At 42.8% G+C, this 19,650-nt stretch overlaps 2 protein-coding genes across 2 annotated transcripts in view; both read right to left on the bottom strand.

Moving 5' to 3' along the window:
• Positions 1-12,832, bottom strand: part of stag3 (STAG3 cohesin complex component) — a gene marked incomplete at both ends in the record, with an annotated part of 50,653 nt that extends 37,821 nt beyond the window's left edge. Inside the window, 10 exons of the mRNA XM_083652542.1 lie at positions 912-991; positions 1,274-1,375; positions 1,531-1,728; positions 3,039-3,190; positions 6,790-6,994; positions 7,377-7,453; positions 9,893-9,989; positions 11,554-11,778; positions 12,496-12,601; positions 12,804-12,832. Of these exons, the coding sequence (XP_083508668.1) occupies positions 912-991; positions 1,274-1,375; positions 1,531-1,728; positions 3,039-3,190; positions 6,790-6,994; positions 7,377-7,453; positions 9,893-9,989; positions 11,554-11,778; positions 12,496-12,601; positions 12,804-12,832 (1,271 nt within the window). The remainder of the gene's footprint in view (positions 1-911; positions 992-1,273; positions 1,376-1,530; positions 1,729-3,038; positions 3,191-6,789; positions 6,995-7,376; positions 7,454-9,892; positions 9,990-11,553; positions 11,779-12,495; positions 12,602-12,803) is intronic.
• Positions 12,833-14,691: 1,859 nt separating this feature from the next.
• Positions 14,692-19,650, bottom strand: part of nr3c1 (nuclear receptor subfamily 3, group C, member 1 (glucocorticoid receptor)) — a 33,317-nt gene continuing 28,358 nt past the window's right edge. Inside the window, exon 9 of the mRNA XM_083651338.1 lies at positions 14,692-18,839. Coding sequence (XP_083507464.1) covers positions 18,687-18,839 — 153 coding nt within the window. The 3' untranslated portion in view covers positions 14,692-18,686. The remainder of the gene's footprint in view (positions 18,840-19,650) is intronic.

Raw genomic sequence — 19,650 nt, 5'->3', positions numbered from 1 at the left:
AACACATGCACACACACACAGGTTACACATGCACACACACACAGGTTACACATGCACACACACACAGGTTACACATGCACACACACACACAGGTTACACATGCACACACAGGTTAGAGCAGGCATGTCTAAAGTCCTCCTAACACATGCACACACACACAGGTTAGAGCAGGCATGTCTAAAGTCAGGCCCTCCTCTGTCCTCCTAACACATGCACACACACACAGGTTACACATGCACACACACAGGTTACACATGCACACACACACAGGTAACACATGCACACACACACAGGTTAGAGCAGGCATGTCTAAAGTCCGGCCCGGGAGCATAGGCCAAGGAAGAACCCATTACATTTTGGACTGGATCCGGATCCAACTCACGAACAAGCAATTGGCCTTAGCGGAGGTCTGTGCTCTCGGAGTCCCCTTCTAGTTCACTCTTGTATAGAGAGGCAAAGTGAACGTCACTTCCTGCTTCAGCACTGTACCAGAGATTTTCTTCCGCAATTTATTTTCCCATAGACATTTTGTAAAATGCTTATAAAAAATAGTTTCACTTGGTCAAACCAAACGGTTCAGCTATATTTGGAATCGGGAGAGACCATAGAACGTTTCACTCAGACCAAAACTAAAAAGAACAAAGAAAAAAAAAATCTTTAAACCTGCATTTCTTTACTTTTTTGCCACATGTGAGCGAAAAAAAGTCTGAATTGGGTCACTTGTACCAGGCAGCCTAAATGCACCCTAAGGTATATTTTAAGATAGGTGCGTGATATCCTGTATATTTTAAGACAAAATTAGATTCATTATATAACATTCGGGCCTAGTATTCATGTGAATTTCCTAAAACTAAATTCCTGCACGACTGCATGTCGCAAATAGTGGCACAGAGAAACCACCACAGACTCACTGTTGGATCAGCAGCAACAGATGGACCACTTGCACAGCCACGTCTGGTTCATTGTCCATCACCATGGCGAGCATCCTCTCCTAAACACACACACACACTTGAAGCGTTTTCTAAAAAACGAGTTTAAACAAAAACACACATTTCCGTTCCAAAAGTCATAAAAGTTATTTACGTTTGTGAAGATTATCATGCAGAACCCCAGGCCCCAAAAAAGTTAGAAACAATAAGGAAGAGTAAGGTTGAGAAAGAAAGAAAGAAAGAAAGAAAGAAAGAAAGAAAGAAAGAAAGAAAGAAAGAAAGAAAGAAAGAAAGAAAGAAAGGAGATGAATTAGAGAAGGTATGAGTCCAGAGGGATGCCTCACTTTAAATCTGCCGGTGAAAAGCTCCAGGTGTCCGATGAACTCGTTCTCCTCCTGGTACAGACCCTGCAGGGCACGCACACACTGCATACGCACTGGAGGTTGCTGAAGGGAGGAACACACACACACACACACAAACACACACACACACACACACTTACTTCATACTCCATGGCCTCCATGTAATTCCCACCCTGGCCTGGTGGTGTGCAGCCCCACTCAGAACCTTTAATTGGGGCGTGTGCGTGCGCGTATCCCACCTTATCAAACAGGGTCCACCCCAGGTACTTGAGGTAGCTATCGTTGAGGAAGTCCGCGGGGGCCGTTCTCATCCACACACCCATCTCCTCAATGCACAACGCCCGGATCTCAGGCATAATGTCCCGGTATCGGTGCACGAACACGCCCTTGATAGTGCTGTTCACCAAGGAGAACAATTCCTCCTTGTGCTCCCGAAGCTACAACGCATGCAGACAATGCATAACAACACACACAAGTGTATGTTAGATAGAACTCACTGCAGGGGGGGAAGTACCGGTAATCAGTAGCCCTGATGCCCGGGACCGTCATATTTTCAGCCTGGGCAAAATTTAATCACATCAAAAGCAGGGGCAGACTCATCACACAAAACAACAAATAAATGAATACAATTTTTGAAATTCCAACTACTATAGGGGGGTTAAAGATCTCTGTCCATACAACATATTTCGATTATTTGAGAAGAGAGAAGAGAGAGAGAAGACTTCAGAGAAGTGGTAGACCAGGGGTGGGCAACTGGCGGCCCGGGGGCCGGATGCAGCCACTGACCTCACTCAGTGTGGGTCAACCCCCCCTCTCCAAAAAAAAATTAATAATAATAATACAAGGCAGATGTTTTTGGTTTGGTTAGACCACCAAAATCTGTGTTTTTATTTTACTGTACAACCCAGAACATGGCGCTAATGGCGTTAGCATTTCCATCCACATACTGTTTAACGTTAGCATTTGAGCTAACGCTATTGTAACAAACTATATCCAGGATGCACATTGCACATGCAACATTACTAATCTGATTAATATCACATATTTGGGTGATGTACCCCATCAAATTGCTGTAGCGGGCTGTTTTAAAGCTAGAGAGCAAAGTTTCTGGTATCATCTGAATGGAAGAATGGCTAAATTTGAATATGAAAAATATAAATGTTGGTATAATAAACTTTGACTACCAGAACTTTGCATCAAATTAGTAGCTATAATTGGGAGTGATGGTGTTACAGTAGGCTACAGGTGGAAGTGCACGGTCACAATCTGGCCCCTCTGGTAGCGAGGAAGTTGCCCATCCCTGTGGTAGAATATTAATAAGTCTACGCCCACCCTCAATGTGGCACAAAAGAAAGTATTTGTGTTTTTCGATGGTTTACCCTCTTCAGTAAGACTCTTCCCCTCCAAAAACGATGCGTCCTTCAATATAGAAAACATACTAGCCTATCATTTGTCCAACAATAAGTAATAATATCCATTATCAGTATTTTCCACAAACACACTGAGTAGCCACTAGCCACAGCTGTCCTTCACATCCCCATGAAAACAAGTCAAAGAAGACAGCACTTGTAATGTGGACTCAATGTGGACTCGTAGCTTCAATTTCCTGAGCCTGGAAGTGATTCTGAGTGTGTGTGTGTGTGTGTGTGTGTGTGTGTGTGTGTGTGTGTGTGTGTGTGTGTGTGTGTGTGTGTGTGTGTGTGTGTGTGTGTGTGTGTGCGTGCGTGCGTGCGCATGCGCGCGTCACCTCGCGGATGGTGGCCTGTAGCTCCTCCAGTCTGTCAGGTGCTCTGTCCTGTGCACTCTTGCTCCTCTCCATGTCGTAGCGTCGCTGGCAGGTCTGCAGCTGGTCAGAAACTGTCACAGAGACGTCCACCAGTCCAGTCTGCAGCTTCATGGCTAATGGGGGAAAACACCGATGGACAAGACACACAATTAAGACTGCACAATATTGACAGAAATGCCTATACTTCTGAAGCAGGTATTAGTGATTCAGTGTTTTGCTCAAGGGCACTTCAGCAGACAGTCTCGCTGCTCAGTACACCCGCCCTGCTTCTCATTTCACCACTTGTGATATGAATTAAACAGCTTTTTGATTACTTTTTCAACGTAATTATGGGTAGGATTTGGAGGCTAATGCTTAGGATTTGTTCAGATTGACTATAAAGATGGATTTTCACTTCGGTAGCTTTATTTGTAGGTTAAAGTTACCTTGTTCGAGAAAGTTGTCTGCGCACACAGCGAGTCACACTTTCAGAGGGAGAGAGTGAGAGACGGCAGAGAGAATGAAACTTTACGTTTCCGTAAAGATGCGGAAGTGAAGCCAAACGGTTTACGGCAGCATAACCACAAAAGGACAAAATTACTTCCAAACAAACCGTTATAGAATATAACGAGAGATGTTCGCGAGAGTAGAAAGCCCCTGGAGGTAGCGAGGAAAGCCGTTCTTCTTGTTTAGGGTCCGTTGCTAGGCAGAGCGAAACGGTTTACGGCAGCTGCCATAAAACCGTTTCGTTTCACTTCCGCGCCTTTCCGTCCCGGAGAGAGACTCTATAAACAACAAGAGAGCGTTCGCCGATTCACTCGGCTTTGGTCTCATCTGCTGTTATAGGTAAGATAAATGCTATTGAATGTGAAAAGGGCTCGTACAGAGTATGGTAAAAAGGCGTTTCAGTTCATGGAATGAGCTCCAGAAGGACCTGAAATTGCAGGAGCTGGTCTCATTAAATGTTTTGAAAACAATGGTTAAAGGTAGGGAGGACGGTGAAAGTTGCAACTGGTTTTTTTCTTCATAGTTTAACTTGCTTTTATGAATCACTGAATGTGTGTGTGTGTACCATGTAGTGTTTGTATTGTTATGAGATGTTTGTTGTGGCGTCTGCAACTTGTGTACGGTAATTGTATGCTGCTTTTCTTGGCCAGGTCCCTCTTGAAAAAGAGATTCTTAACTCATTCACTGCCAACAACGTATGAACACGTTTTCAGAATCCAGCTGTTCCCTGCCAACAACGTGTTTACACGTTTTTGGCATCGATTTTTTTTTTTTGACGGTGGGTTGTGCATCTAAGCCTTTTACATCTCTTATATAATTATTGGAGCCACCGAACGTTTACAACCCATTCCACCGACCCACTAAGTGGCAACAGTGCTCTCCTTGCTAGAGGAAGGAAAGCATTTTTTTAACTTGTCAAGCCATTCTCAGCCCAGCCATTCTCCTTTTCGCGCTGATTGCTGGCGATGCGGGATTGCAAATTTACATAATAGATTCAGCCGATCTACTATGATCGGGTGATAGATTACAGGTGGACGAACACACTTTGAAACACGCAGCATAAATATGACCAGAATCGCAAAAGCTTCTCTCAACCAAAACTCCAAACGAGTGAGTCCATCCCGACTTCCTCAAACAGCGGCTGTGCAGACAGGCACAGGAGAGCAGCAAAGCACTGACTGGTGACAAGCTTGTCCGCCCACGGAGGGCGGAGTTGAAGCAACTCGAGAGGGAGGGAGAGAGAGAGAGAGAGAGAGAGAGAGAGAGAGGGAGGGAGAGCGAGAGGGAGGGAGAGAGAGAGAGAGAGCGAGAGGGGGAGGGAGAGAGAGAGAGAGAGAGCCAAAAATGAATGGTTAAAGTGACAGTTCCATCCAATTTCACAAAAAGCTGTTTATCTCTGAATATTCTTTTTCACGCTAAAACCATGCTGTATTCAACTGCTAATGCTTACATAACTACTAACTCTACAAACTAACTCTTTTAGACAGAGAAAGTACACATTCTATTAGTACTTTTGAGATATTGTATGTTCACAAACTCCAAGCTGAAACGAATCCTCGGCTCTTATAAAATGAGCCATAATCCTCAAAAAACGGCTTGGCAGAAGCTATCTACAGCAAAAAAAAACGTCTGGCAGTCAATGTGTTAATCTCAATGAGGCTAACCTGGATAAATAAAGGTAAAAAAAAAAAAAAAAAAGATGTGAGGCATCACTATTAAATTTAGACTGTTTCAGAACAAGCGAAAATGTTTCTCGTAGTTGCTTTAAACTCTAGTTTTCAAACGGACAGTACTAGAGGCATGGGTGGTTAAGATCCATTTGTGCAGCCGTGCGCTCACAACAGACAATTGTGTTCATGCATACACAGGGCCCGAAATTAGAGCCCGCCACCCGCCAATGGCGGGCATATTTTAGCTTTGGCGAGTTAGGTTTGGCGTCTGTCCGCCACGTGGCGGGTCGCAAAATAGTCGTCATGTAATATTAAAACTGTGTGTAGCCAGCCTGTGTCCACCTAGCGTCTTTTTCTGACTGTTAAACGCTGGGAGTGCGCTGGGGAGGGCTGATCCCAGCGCACAATATACAAGGAAACAGTCTGAAACTAACGTTAGTTCAGTGTGGTAGTATAACATGAGTGCTTCCTGAGGCTGTTTTCATTCTGGCTCTCTGACACATCTGATTATTACATGTGGCTACCAAACGTGACTCTGGAATGAAATGCAGTCGTCAATTTAGCGGAGGTAAACGTCGGGCGAATCAATCAATGAATCAATCGCTCGCACTTGTTGCCGACACTCGTATGATACGCTACAGTATATATGAGGAGATAATAGTTATCATGTGTGTTTTGGTGCGCAGCTGGCTAACACGAGTGCTTTGTGAGACTGTTTCACATGGCTCTCCCGTATAGGCTACCAAACATGACTCAGTCTGGAATGGAATGCAGTCATCAATTTAGCGGAGGTAAAAAGCGTCTTTTAACCTCTGCTAAATTGACAGCCTACATCATCGGGCGAATCAATCAATGAATCAATCGCTCGCGCTTGTTGCCGAGCTCGTATGATGAGGAGATTAATCAAAATGCTTACCACCAATGAAGCTGAAGGGGAGCCGAGAACGAGTGCAGGAGAGCTAACGCAGGTGCCAGGTGTGAGTGGGAGAGAAAGGTCCGTAGCCCAAGTTGTGCGCTGTCGTGTCTGCACTGAGACTGTCGCAGTTATTACTTTTAGCTGCATTGTTTTTTTTACAACAATTTAAGCTCAAGATTGACTTGTTGACATGTATTGATAAGATTGACTTGACATTGACATGTATTGATTAATCAATCATCAATCAATATATTAAAATAATTTGCTTCAAATTTTACTCTGGCCTCTTATTTAAGTGTGTATTCTTCAACGGAATACCTTATCTACTTAAAATGTACTGAAAAAAATTGATATATATGGATATATGTCCGGTAAGAAATATGCTTGGCGGGTAGATTTTTTCCATCTACCCGCCACTGGCCGGTGGGTCAAAAGGTTAATTTCGGGCCCTGTGCATACACCCCATCCGAGTGATGTCTCTGGATATCTTCAGGAGTTCACTGCATGTCTGAAAACGGCCATTGGGAGTGAGTGAGTGTGAGTGTGTGTGTGTGTGTGTGTGTGTGTGTGTGTGTGTGTGTGTGTGTGTGTGTGTGTGTGAGTGAGTGAGTTATTGGGTGCGTTGTGCCACTGTGCTCACCAAACAGGGTGCTGGTGTGTCTGAAGGCTCTGACCTGGGAGTCAGACAGGCCGGTGAGCAGGTTCAGCAGCGTGGAGAAAAGGTACTCATCATAGACCAGGCTGTTCTGACAGGAGCAAACGAGAACCCGAGCAAACTCACACAGGCCCGCCACGAAGCGTTTTCCCTGCTTGCCCGGGGTGCACAGAGGGTAGGTCCCAGAGTCCTGGGGAGGGGAGAAACAACGACGTGAGGAAAGGTCTTCTACCTCAGCATGGGTATGCAAGTCAAGAGCTTGTGATTATCTCTGTCAATCACAAGTATTATAACAGCATCAAACCTGTAACGTGGTGATTAACTCACTAATTTGCCCCTTAACGAGCATCAGATTATTATTATTATTATAGTGTGTGTTGTGTTGGGTGGATCTGCCACAACTCTGTCGAAAAATTGGTTTCATTTGAATATGGCCATCAGAATATGACAAAATATTTGACTTCGGTTTCAAACCTCGGGGGGGGGAGGGGAAACATAATTGGGTATTTGGGAAGTCGATTCAGACTCGCAAACTTGCAGGAACACTTGAACTGATGCTTTTCCGTTCTCACCTCGTTGAACTCTTTGGTTAGTCTGCTGATGATATCAGGATGCTGCATGCTGTCAAGCACCTCTCTGCTCACCACACCTGCACAACCAAAATGTATACAGTGAACATCACAGGCCTATAGGACGTATCAGCGTGACGTCACTTGACACCCTGAAATGTGGAACCCCGCTGCAGTTAATAGTATGAGTTGTGCCAAACAAACGTTAATATCTCAAAAACTATACATCACATCGCTTATATTTTGACATTCTGAGTGAGAGCAGAAGTAGCCCAAGAGTTTCATGTATAATATATACATGTCGTGTTAAAGTTGTGTGAACTGTCGCAGTTTTTAAAATGTAAACAGAGTTAGACGGCTAGAGTCAGACACACAGGCCTCGCACCACTTGGGCTCCATAGGGCAGAAATTCTCAAATGTTTTTCAGCCAAGGACCCCTTACAAGATAGAAAATATACCGGGGACCCCCTCATTCTGATTTGTGATTTTGGGCTAAGCTTAATTGTTTCCACGGTAACGTGCTTGACTTTTAATTTGATAGGTTTGTTATTAGAATGTAATCCATGAACCATTTTAGATTTAAAGCAGAAACTATTTTCGTTGAGCTAGGGTGAGGTTAGGTTAACCCTTCTCCTGAGCCAGTAGTGCTGACTGCTCAGAGCTTTGCTTCTGCAAAAAAACAGAAAAGGAGTGGCCACATATAACATTTGTTGTCATTCCTACAACGTTCACCTGATTTGGAGGTAAATACCCTCAAATTAAAGCTGAAAGTCTGCACTTAAACATTTTTTTTTCTTTTGTTTGCTCCACCCTCTGCCGATCTAGGGAGAGCCGCAGACTAGCAACATGCTTCCTCGGACACATGCGCAGTTGCCAGTCGCTTCTTTTCACCTGAGCTTCACTGGCAGGACGTAGCACATGGGAGGATCACACTATTCCCATCAGTTCCCTTCAGACGGTGTGTGTGTGTGTGTGTGTGTGTGTGCAGTTCCTTTTGGGTTGGGCAAAAGGGTTTGCAGCTGTAACTCATCTCTATTAGTCTTGGATACTCCCATTGTTAATTGGAGGGTATAGCATGTTAAAGGGGACACTTATTATGACTTAGGTTTATGATTAACAGTTAATAGTTCCTACATGATTGGAATCAGAGCCATATATTATAAGAGTTGCAACATCTCCATTCACTCCAACGGGCCATTTTTTTACCTCTCAAAAGTTCTGTGTTAAGCAGCGCTGTCGAGTTGCAGCAAAATGGACCATTTGTGATATACTTTGATCATTGTTTAAAGAATCAAATTGTATATTATCAGCTTTATTTCATGCATTCAAACGTAGCGCGAGCCTCCTTCCTGGCTATTCATTGGCTACATGTCACGCATTTTGGACCTCTGCTGGCGCCACTCTCTTACTAGATTGCTCTGATTGGATTCAGAATATGAAGAGTTCATTTGCAAAAACAGGTATCTCCGTTTGGATTTTTTATCATTTTATTTTATATATTGATGTAAATAAATAATAATAAAGACATTTATTTGGGGGATTTTTTTTATTATCAATCATAACTAAAACATATTCATCTGATAATTTTCACATAAATCACCTCAATAATGTTTTCTATGTGCACTCCAGGGAGTATCAATTTTTAGTATCAATTCATTTTAAGAATTTACCTGTTTTGTAAATGAACTCTTCATATATAGATATAGGAAACTGTAAATGGTAAACCAGGTAAATATGTTTAAATGTGTTCACTTATATATGAAGCGTGTCTTTGTTGGAGCTCCCCTGTTAATAGTTTGTCCCAATCATTGTTAGCACCTGGGTAGAGGGTAATGCTATTTAAAGGGTGACTTGTCGGTGGGAATTGGGTTTTTAGCTGGAGTTCTGCTGTTTGGGCTGGTAGGTCTGCTCTAATAAATGGCTTCACCGTGGGCTTTCAAATGGGTTTATCTGCCTCCTGACTGAATCTCCAGTAAAGGGCCAACTTCACAGCCTTTAAGGCTCATTAATATTAACCACTCTGTGTTCTGATTGGCTAAACATTTAAAGAGTGAAACGTGACCGAAACATTGTGTGATAATGATCAATAAGAGCAGAGTGTGCGGGATCTTCCTTCCACAAGTGTCCATCACAGCGGCGGCAGCTACAGGTAGGGAAAACTCTGGTGAACAAACAATAGCAAACGCTTAAACAACAAACATACATGCATACTGTACTGTATATTATTTGACAAAAATGTTAATTAGCGAACCGCTGTGATGCCACAAAGTGCAAACGGCTCGTTTGGCGGCTCAGTTTTCTAATCTGGCTTGTGTGGATTTACACAAGGCCTGCCTGGCACAAGAGGATTAAGACAGCGCCTGCCTGGCACAAGGCGCTGAACTGTCAGCACGTTGGGAGATCAATAGTGGAGTGCCGATCAATGCCGAGGCTGAAATTAGAAAGATAATCTGTCGAACTTCGACCTCCCACCACCACCACCCACCACCCCCCCCCCTCCTTCCCTCTTGAACTCTGACCTTTGCATCCGCAGCACTGAACAAAGAAGTTGATGAGCACCAGCAGCCCCGCCTCCCGGCTTTTCTTGTAGCCGTCCAGCCACTCATCCACCACCGTCTGAAGATTGACAGGGAGAGAGCAGCCAATGAGAAGACGGCACTCGGGTCAGAGGTTCTCATTAATGGGTGGTTACAGTTGTGCCTGTGGCCCCTTTAACCTGCAGCCGGGTTATCATCGTCCCACAACATATATGGGTCTGTAGGTCCCATATTTCACTCACCGGCTCCTTTGCATAATCATTTCAGTCAGCTGTGGCACAATTACACAGATACTCAAAATATTTATTAAACAAATAACCATGACTTTTCCCAAACTTTTTCTATAACTTTTCCAGGGCCGGCTGGGAATTGTATTTTAAAATTGGACTTTTCCAGGTTTTTCATGACCGTACGAAACCCTGAAATTAGTTTGGATGTACTTGTACTGTTCAGTAACTTGCAAAATAGTCTTAAAAACCAATATGAAAAAGAATTGTGATAAGATCGTGGATCGTGATCCTGCCTGAAAAAAAATCGGGATATATTTTTGCCATATCGCCCACCCCTAGTGCGATCCGAAAGATACAGAACAGAGGTAAACTGGAAGAATATCTGCTGCCTTCGAAAAGTCAATTTGAACCCGTAGTCAGTCAACTGTTCTGTTTTTTGTTTACCAATAATAAAATGTTGCTTTTATTTTGAAGGTAAAAACATCTAGCTTCCTGTATTCTGTATATTTCTCTAGTTTAGGACTGAACTCTAGCATCAGACTACGCTCTACACTACATCAGAGTGAAACAGATGGTTGCATTACAGAACAAAAACCCAGTAAAGCCTTATAAAAAGACCTATTTTCTTTGCAGCACTTGAGACTTGAAGAAATCGAGGCATCTGGGCGTGAGTTGTAGGGTTGTTTAATTAATTACTAACGTTATGCGCAAACGTTACGAGGCAGTTATCGCCCATTATGTATTTTTAGCAACTTGTTATCAGACTCTGCATGTCATGACAGTTTGTTGAATGTCAATGCGATTCACTTTGTACCATTAAGGCTATAGCCTATGCTCAGACAGCTGTCTTCCATGCACTCTCCAATCTGGGAACCCAGAGTCTATTTCGGCACGTAAATAGACTCTGGGACAGCCGTACTTTTTTTTTTTTTTAGGCTTCCTGTACAGCGCAAATCTTCCGCCTCCGCGCAGTGCCACTCTGTGTGGTCAGTTTTCACAACGCCCCCTTGTGTCGTCATGTCCCAACTCCCGCCACCTCTCGACTCTACCCCGCAGCGGAGGTGCTCCACGTGTACGGAAGCAACATGCCTCGTGTCTGAAAGGGTACACTTCACGTTAACGGCCGGGTCCTGCTCAGGGGAAGCAACCCTGAGATGACCCAGAGTTCATGTCTGAAAGGGGCGATCGACTACAGGACCCAATGGAGGCACTCCTTCCTCTCCGCGCATCAAAGGCAACTCCGCGGGGTCACATCAGTCAGCTACTGACAGAGCATGATAATCGCTCTCATCGTCATCGTTTCTCCTCGGATTACTCATTACGCCTCCCTCCCTTCATGTGTTTATCTCTAAACCCCCTCCCCCCTGCCCTTATAAAGTCCTTCACTCATCTCCCACTGAACGGTTTGCTCACCACCATGGCACCCTTTCCAGAGTGGACCAGAGCATAGATATCCCCTGCGGTGATACCCTGATTCGCTCTGCGCACAGGCCCCCCAGGAGAGGCCTGCCTGGACGTCCCAAGGGGCGGTTGCTGCTGCCGCCGCTGCGGGGAGGAGCCTGGAGGAGTGGGGATGCGGCTGACACTGGGGCCGGATGTCTGCCTTGCTGGAGTTGTATGCATCTGTCTCTTGGGTGGCTTGAGATGAAAAGAGAAATGAAATGGCAGCTCAGCAGGGGATTCTGGGTGAATTGATGTAGCCATCGGAATTTGTGGTAGCAAGTGGCAGAGATATGGTGTTGGCTTGAATCAAACATCTACTGTACCACCATGCTGTGGCGGTTTAGCTCTACACTTCACCGCTGTCAGGTAAAAGCATTGTGATTTCACATGAACTGAAACATAACATTGCGCCATGAAGACTGAAATGGTTCATTGGACCCCATGAAATGCTTCTACAATCAATTGCGGACATCTTAAATGCTATTCAATCATAAAACAGGGTTAATTTTCTTAATTCTGGAAATGATTGCTAGACCCCTTAGTAGGCATCTATCATGGCAGAAATATGAGGTACATCGTTTGCAAACAAAGCAGTTTTTTAGGCTTTAAGAGATACATTTGGACCCATGTGTCAAATGTATCTGGGGAAAAACAGATTATCTAAGATCTATTATTACTAAATAATGATCATCTTAAATCAAATGGGATAACTGACTCCAAACCAGAACTACTTTCAGAAGCTTTTTTAATATATAATAAACTCCCCAAAAAATGTATGGTAATTGTTTATCTAATATAAATGACATTTTGACATTTAAAGCAAAATCACATCCTCGTCTACTCCCTGGAGATAACTTGCATCTAATCTAAATGAGATTGAATCATTTCGTGGAAAAGATTTTGCAAATTTACCCGAGGCCCGGGCCCACCGGCCACAGACTGTTTTGTCTGCTTCGTTGCTTTCATCTGGACCACAAAGTCACTGTCAGGGTCCGAGATTGAGATGTCATCAGCCAAACTAATAGACAGGGAGAAATATCCAAATTAAGGACACATCTTTCGCATAATATATCAACAAATGACCACTACCACGATCTAAGTTAATATGTTTAACAACTAACGTTAACATGATGGTGTTATTTTCAAGAGGATAGCCAAGTGCGTGAACGTAAAATGGCGGGTCTGGCCTCTGGGGTGACTTGAACCATGCTTGAACCCACCTGTGAGAATCCGAATCTCCTTCTGCCATTGTAGTGAATTTTCGCTGCCTTTTGCTGCATATACTTTCGTCTTCTTTGCAAGCAACTTTTTTCAGTTGATAAGATACTGTGTGTGAGTGAGAGAGAGTATAATGACAAGTTAGCGAGAGAAAACAGCGAGGCCTTCGGTAGCTAATGTTAGCAGATACTAGGCCCACATGTCATGATGTATTATCGGATAAAGATACGCCCCAACTAGCCTGTGCGCGAGGCCTCCCTACAGCGATGTGTACGCAATGAAGTGTACCATCCATGGCAATTAATGCATTATGACCATTTTTACGTTATAATGACACATAACCACAACGCTATCGCCAACAAAATGCATGCTAGCTTGACAAGTTAAATCGCCCGGCCGTCACAGGAAAAACAGACATTGCGATACAAGCTAGCTTAGTTGGTGTAAGTTACCAAGCACCCTGGGGGCTCGCGCTCGCATATTAACTTGTAACACGGTTCATACTCAGGCAAAAAGCAGCTTTAGCCAAAAGCCTAAAGCAATATGCTTAGCAATGTAATAGTTTTGATTATTACCACTCGTCGATATGATTATTGTTCTTTTTTTCGATGCTTGAGTTGATTTCTTCCGTCTCTTGTGTTTTTGCAGCGCCTGCGTAACAATCAGGCGCGAAGAGAGCGAAATAATTCTGCCAGCCGATTACATCATCCGACTAGAGACTAGATGATGATTGGTCCTTCCTGAAGGTTAGTTGATGGTCCTTTCAGAAAGTCCAAATCTCTAATTCTTTGCATGCTGTACTAGCTGTAATTACGGTATATGGCTGATTTATGGGCATTCAAATCATCTCATTTTGTATTCACTCTTCTCAGGGCCTCCTAAAATCCGTATCATGTTTTCAGTCATCAAGGGCGTAGAGTATGCAGATTTTCATTACCAAGAAATAGCCTACTGCACCGGTTGATTGATGATCACTGGTGTACCGTTTGATTTAAATGAAAACCTGAGGCTTTACTGTTTACCCCTCAGTGGCACATGATTGAAAACCACCAGAGCAATTTTGAGAGAGTGGCATCAGGGAGGACCAAAATGCGTGACTCATTAGCCAATGAACGGCCAGGAAAGGGTCTCGCGCTACTTTTGAATGCTAAAATAAAGCTGATAATGTCCTTGTGGATGTTTGATAGGTTAACTCTACATGCTAGTTTTGCAGCACAACAGTCAAACAGTCTCTCCAAACTATGACATCAGGATTTCTCAAAATATTGCCCAATTGTAAGAGTAAAGACACTAATAAAAATCACTCAGTATTCCTGTGTAGCCTACTAATCATGTTTTTTTTTTACAATGACCTTCGTTAGTTATCTTATATATATATATATACATTATTATTTTATTGTAATTTTGTATCACTACATTTTATACTATAGGATAGGCTATTAATCCAATCTATAGTTTTTCTGTGATGTTTGTGTTCTTTCTAGTATGTGTCTGTCAAACTGTCTGGACTGGACTGGACTGTGTGTTTGATTTTTAGGACCCTGGGTGTTGGGCCCTGGTTTGGCCTGCCTGACACCTGCACCTGCAAATAAATACAAATGAGTGTTTTTAATTTAATTTATCTCGAATATTCTATTCTATTCAACTATTACAGAAGTAGCGCACTAGCCTAGAAACTGTTTCACCAGAATTCTGTTGCTAAGGAACCGTTTGGGCTCCAGTTTATTCCCTGTCAGTGTTAGCGTCTGGTAAAAATCTAACCGGCAGTTTGGACTAACTCCAGTGAACGCATCACAACTTGACTTGATTGAAACATGAGAATGTGAATGAGATCGATCAGTCAGTGGACTATGACAGTGTCTCTGAAACAGTCAGTAAATGAAGCGCCAGAATGGAAAAGCGCATTTATTTGATGAACAAGTGCTTGCTGTGATTGTGAAAAGTGGCTTACAATGAGCTTGCCATTTCCACTGTTCAGAATGGAGTTATATTATGGCGTACATCAGCATACAGTTGGTTGTTTTGAAAAGTACCACACAGGCATACAGTTTGACATTTAATCAATGGAGGAAAGGATCAACAAGATTCACACTACAGAGGAGAAATAATACATAGGGTATAGAAAAACTATTATTTGGAGACAAATACACCACATTTTCTTTACAATGGATTATATGTACATAATCGAAAATTTAAGCAAAACAAAGCTTCAAAGAACGCATATACCAGTGAAACATGATCCGCCCTTGATAATTCTCAAAAGTTAATGTCTGCATATGTTCTATACAAAATAGATTTTCAAACAATATTTGGGTAGTGCAAATTTTTAGATTCAAGCTGGTTGATTACTTTCACAAACAGTTTGTGTGAAGACTGACTCCTATCCTATTCACAGTATTACACAATTTGACCAAAGCATCACGTTAGAATAGAAAATGTGTTAAAAAAAACACAACAAAAAATAACTGTACTTGTCTTCCAAGAGCTACTTTATCTAATGACACGTAGAATTTGTCTGTAATTGCTTTGGTCACCTTGTAGTCAAACAGGCCTTTTTTGTTCAGTCTGGATGAATTATTTAGACAAGTGTGTATCCTGAAAAATCTGGCCTGCAGAGATAAAAGTTAAATGTGAATTTCCTCAATGCGAATAGCTTATATCTGAAAAACATAAAAAAGGAAGCATGCGATAATGAAATATGTGTCATTTCTATTGCATATTCAGTTGTCCTCCTCACAAATATACGAGGAGGATACATTTTGGAGAAAGGAGAGGGAAGTGTGCGGTTTCTTATACCTGTTTTAACATGAAGAGCAGCAGCAGCAGCGGTTGGCGGCAGCAGCAGGTTTGGACACTGAATGTGAAAGTAACCCGTGAGTCACCCTTACGCTGTTTGTAAGGATGCTTTTCACAACTCTTTTGTATCATCACCAGAAACAAACAAAACAAACATCCTTTTTCAGACATTGGATGGCTAAAGTGGAAAAAAATAACACTTCAGATGATGTAGGCATGGCAGCGCACACCTGAAACTTACCTGATCTGTCAAGTGAACCTTTTCCTGACTTAAATACCATAAAACACACAAGCACACAATTTTGGGAATCCAAACTCAATGTTTTTGGTTTTTTTATACATGCCACGGAGAAACACGGATAGCCACATATGCACCAGTCGTCATAGGGTGTGAATGTGTTTTCCATCATTACATGAGTAGACCGATGAGAGAACAATGACATGTATTCAATGTTTAATGCACTAGTAGCCTAAGTACTGTGTAGCGACAAAATGCACCTTTCAAAATTGCTCCGTTGATATACAGTATTTATCCAATTATTTAAAAAATAAGACAGTGCTTCACCTTTCCTATACATTTCTGTCAAGAACATTTTTTGAATTAAACTAATTCTCTGTGAAGATTCACATTCATTTTGAGACCTGGATTATTTTCTGCTTGAAACACAAAACGAAATGACAAAAGAAAGGGTATGAAAGACAGATGACAGACACTGATGACAAACAGCAGACAACCAAGTGCTAAATTGATGAAAATGAAAATGCTGCAACATATTTCAAACTCCCACTTACTTTTAAAACAACACACAAAGAAAGCGTTACTGATAGAAGTAAGTTATCCTATGTAATTACACAATAACCGTGTATTCCTTGTGTTAAAAAATAAAGCTCAGTTATTAATTAATCCTCTTATTTCATAATTACCCCCAATCTGTGGACTGACGGTCATATAAATCAAACGTTTTTTTTTTTCCTTTTCTCGCGTCGAGACAAAATCATAAGCTTGAATTCTGGAACAAAGTTGTTTCCTCTTCCGATATGAACACTGACATATTTTCAAAACGATTGAAAATGGGACAGAAAACGAGCGTTTGGCACTGAAATAATTCCCAGAGAACGGAGGATGCATTTTGCACGCCTCCCTGTCAGCAAAGATAGCTCCACTGCGAGATGACGTGACGAGGTGGGTCTGACGCCAAGTGCTTTCAAACATTGGGGTTTTGACTACCTACCACACATACACACATATGCAAATATACTAGGCACGCGCGTCGCGCACACACACACACACACACACACAAACACACTATAAGAGCTGACTTAAGACAAGGTGCAGAGGAGTTGCTTAAAGGAGCGGGGGGGGGGGGGGGCGCTGAACGAGGGTTTGAGATCAGCAGCTGTGTGAGGTTTAACCAGATCACTCGTCTGCCAACATCTGAACCCGAAGCCCTGTACAGACGCTGTCATTCATACAAACTGTATACATTTTTAATAATGTAGCGAGGTACGATGCGTAGGCTTTGGATAATAAACTATCCAAACCCAGATGCGTATTGAGAGCATGCGTATAAGAGCCTATGAAGGGTCATCATTGGCAGAATGGTGACTGCATGTTAGGTTTCTAATCTACTAAACAGACTGCAGCTCCCTAAAGAGAACTAAAAAAATAACAAGGACAGTCATTTTCCCATCATTTTTGAGCCAAGTTAGAACCACAGAAAGCACTTCTCCGGGTTGTAAAAATGGAATAATCCTCCGAAAAACAAACAAAAAACAAAAATATGCCCTCTCTATTCTGATTGGTAGACGCAGATTTCGATCACATTCCAGTCATTATACTATCGGGAGGGGTGGGAGGTTGGGGGCAAAAAAAAAAGAAGCAGTTTTTCCACTAATAGACAACGTTCTAACTGCCACCTATATTCATCTACTAGAGACTGGTACAGCCCATCAACAAGTCTTTCTTCACAGTCTTTTAAAGCCTTTAGCAGGGTCGGAAGTGGTACGATTACACTTGAGGAATTCAAAGTGTGCGGGAGATGTGCGAGAGAGGAAGCGGATTGTGAAGATTCACTTACTACACACTGAGGGATGACAGAGCTGCCACTTCCAAAGACACAACACAGCCACTGAGAAGACAAAAGGAAACTTGCAACTGCATGTAAGTCTAAGAATACAATCAACAGATGATGCGGGGTAGACCACGAGGGCTTTGAGAGGAACAAGCCTGGAACAGGTGAATGGCTGAAATGAGGGCGTGAAGCTAAAAAAAAAGGCACATATTTTCCCTTTTATAATAGACGTGTGTACACCTGGAAGAGGTTAGCTTGAGAGAGAAATCATCCTTTGAAACGGTGCACTTCCTACAAAATAATCCAACAGTTTCATGCTACGTCCAACGTGTGAAAGCAATAGAAATTATGCTTCTGAAATGACTGTTTGGAAAACAAGGATATTTCCCCCCCATGTGACTGATATCAACATACAACCTCCTATAAAAACTAAAAGAGGAGCACACAGTCTAAAAACCTATTTAATAGCATGTTATTAATCTGTGTTACCTCCCCAGGCAACGATGACCTGGAAAACTGTATAAACTGTGACATAATTTGAAAATGTAGAAAATATTATCATAAGCTGTACATAGATATTTGCTTTATCCATTTTAGATTACGTTCTGTATTTGAAGGTAAGAGACCTGAGACAACATGGATGGTTAGCCTATTTCACTCGGTGATTATCTTTTTTATCTTACAAAACACTTCCCTACTTGTTACGCACCACATCTTCGACCGCCCGAACAAAACAAAACCTCTGTGCTCTCGCTCTCCGCCTCCACACAAACATCTACCATCTCTCTCTGCCCGCCCTCCAGACCCGTAAACCCCTATAAAGTTGCATACTCGCTCCCAAAAACACCATTCACTCTTCTTCTCCCATCACCTCTCTTCTTCCTCTCTACTGTCTTTTTCCATCTCCGCCCTGTTCCTGTCCACTCTCGGTGGGGGGTGGTGTGGGGGTGGGGTGGGGGTGGTGAGGTGACGTGGTAGGATATTAAGGCATTGTGTCTTTGAGGGGGCGGGGCACAGTCATCTCTGGTGGAAGAGGAGGGGCTTGACACTCCCGGCTTTGAATTTTGGTAACTGGTTGCTGATGATCTCTGCCAGCATCTCCGGGAACTCCACGCTCAGGGATTTATTCACAAAGGTGTAGAAGCAGAAGTTGAGCAGGCCACCGACCATCTGGAGAGGCACAGTGGGAGAGCATATCAATACGTTTGCCATACTCCGATGATGGCAAATGTCACTGTAAGGGCGGCTTACTCTTGTTTATCTTGAATCAGAGTAAGGTCACAATGGGTGTAAGCATAAGCCGTTTTTTGGGGGGGCATTGTAAACACCTCAGTTTCAATTTGCTAATTTAAAGTCGAGCTGAACCCAAAAATGACTTTTCTTTTCTTTTAGTTCAAATACCTGGGTATGCAGTGCACCTATTTAATAATGTATGCCAAAAAAAATCACAAATATCTAATTTCTTTAGTTTTTCACACTTTTTCACATCAAAAGTTCATTTTTCAAGATTTCATTGATAACAGTAATCTACAGTTTGCTGACGTCACCTAGTACTATCACATTTCTACCCCAATTCAACCAATCATATCACGACATGGCAGCTGTCAATCAAATCCTCATTTCAGGATCATTTTCTCTTCCAAATGAAGTAGAAAATGGTGACTAGTGCCTGTCATCTGGCAGAAAACGCGCATTCCAGGAATATCGTATTTACAGAAATAGCGATAAAGGCGCACGCTTGAGAGCCTGGTTATCAGGGGTCGCCCGTCAAGAGATTCCAGGCGGGCGGGCAGCACCCACGCATCGGATTGTCCGCTCGCTCCGCACGAAGCAGGTGGCTGCCTGGTACTCCGCGGATCCCACTCGCGTAGCACGGCAACACGCTGAATCCCACTCGATTTGGGGGTGGAACATGCCATGATTGGCCAATGCCAAAGCCAGTCCCCAGAATTGTCAAATCAAATCATCGACACCCGGCATT

Source organism: Poromitra crassiceps, assembly GCF_964638095.1.
Source record: "Poromitra crassiceps genome assembly, chromosome: 15".
In the NCBI taxonomy this organism is placed as follows: Eukaryota; Metazoa; Chordata; class Actinopteri; order Beryciformes; family Melamphaidae; genus Poromitra; species Poromitra crassiceps.
The sequence above is the reverse complement of the archived record's forward strand: the minus strand, read 5'-3'. Positions and strand labels throughout refer to the sequence as shown.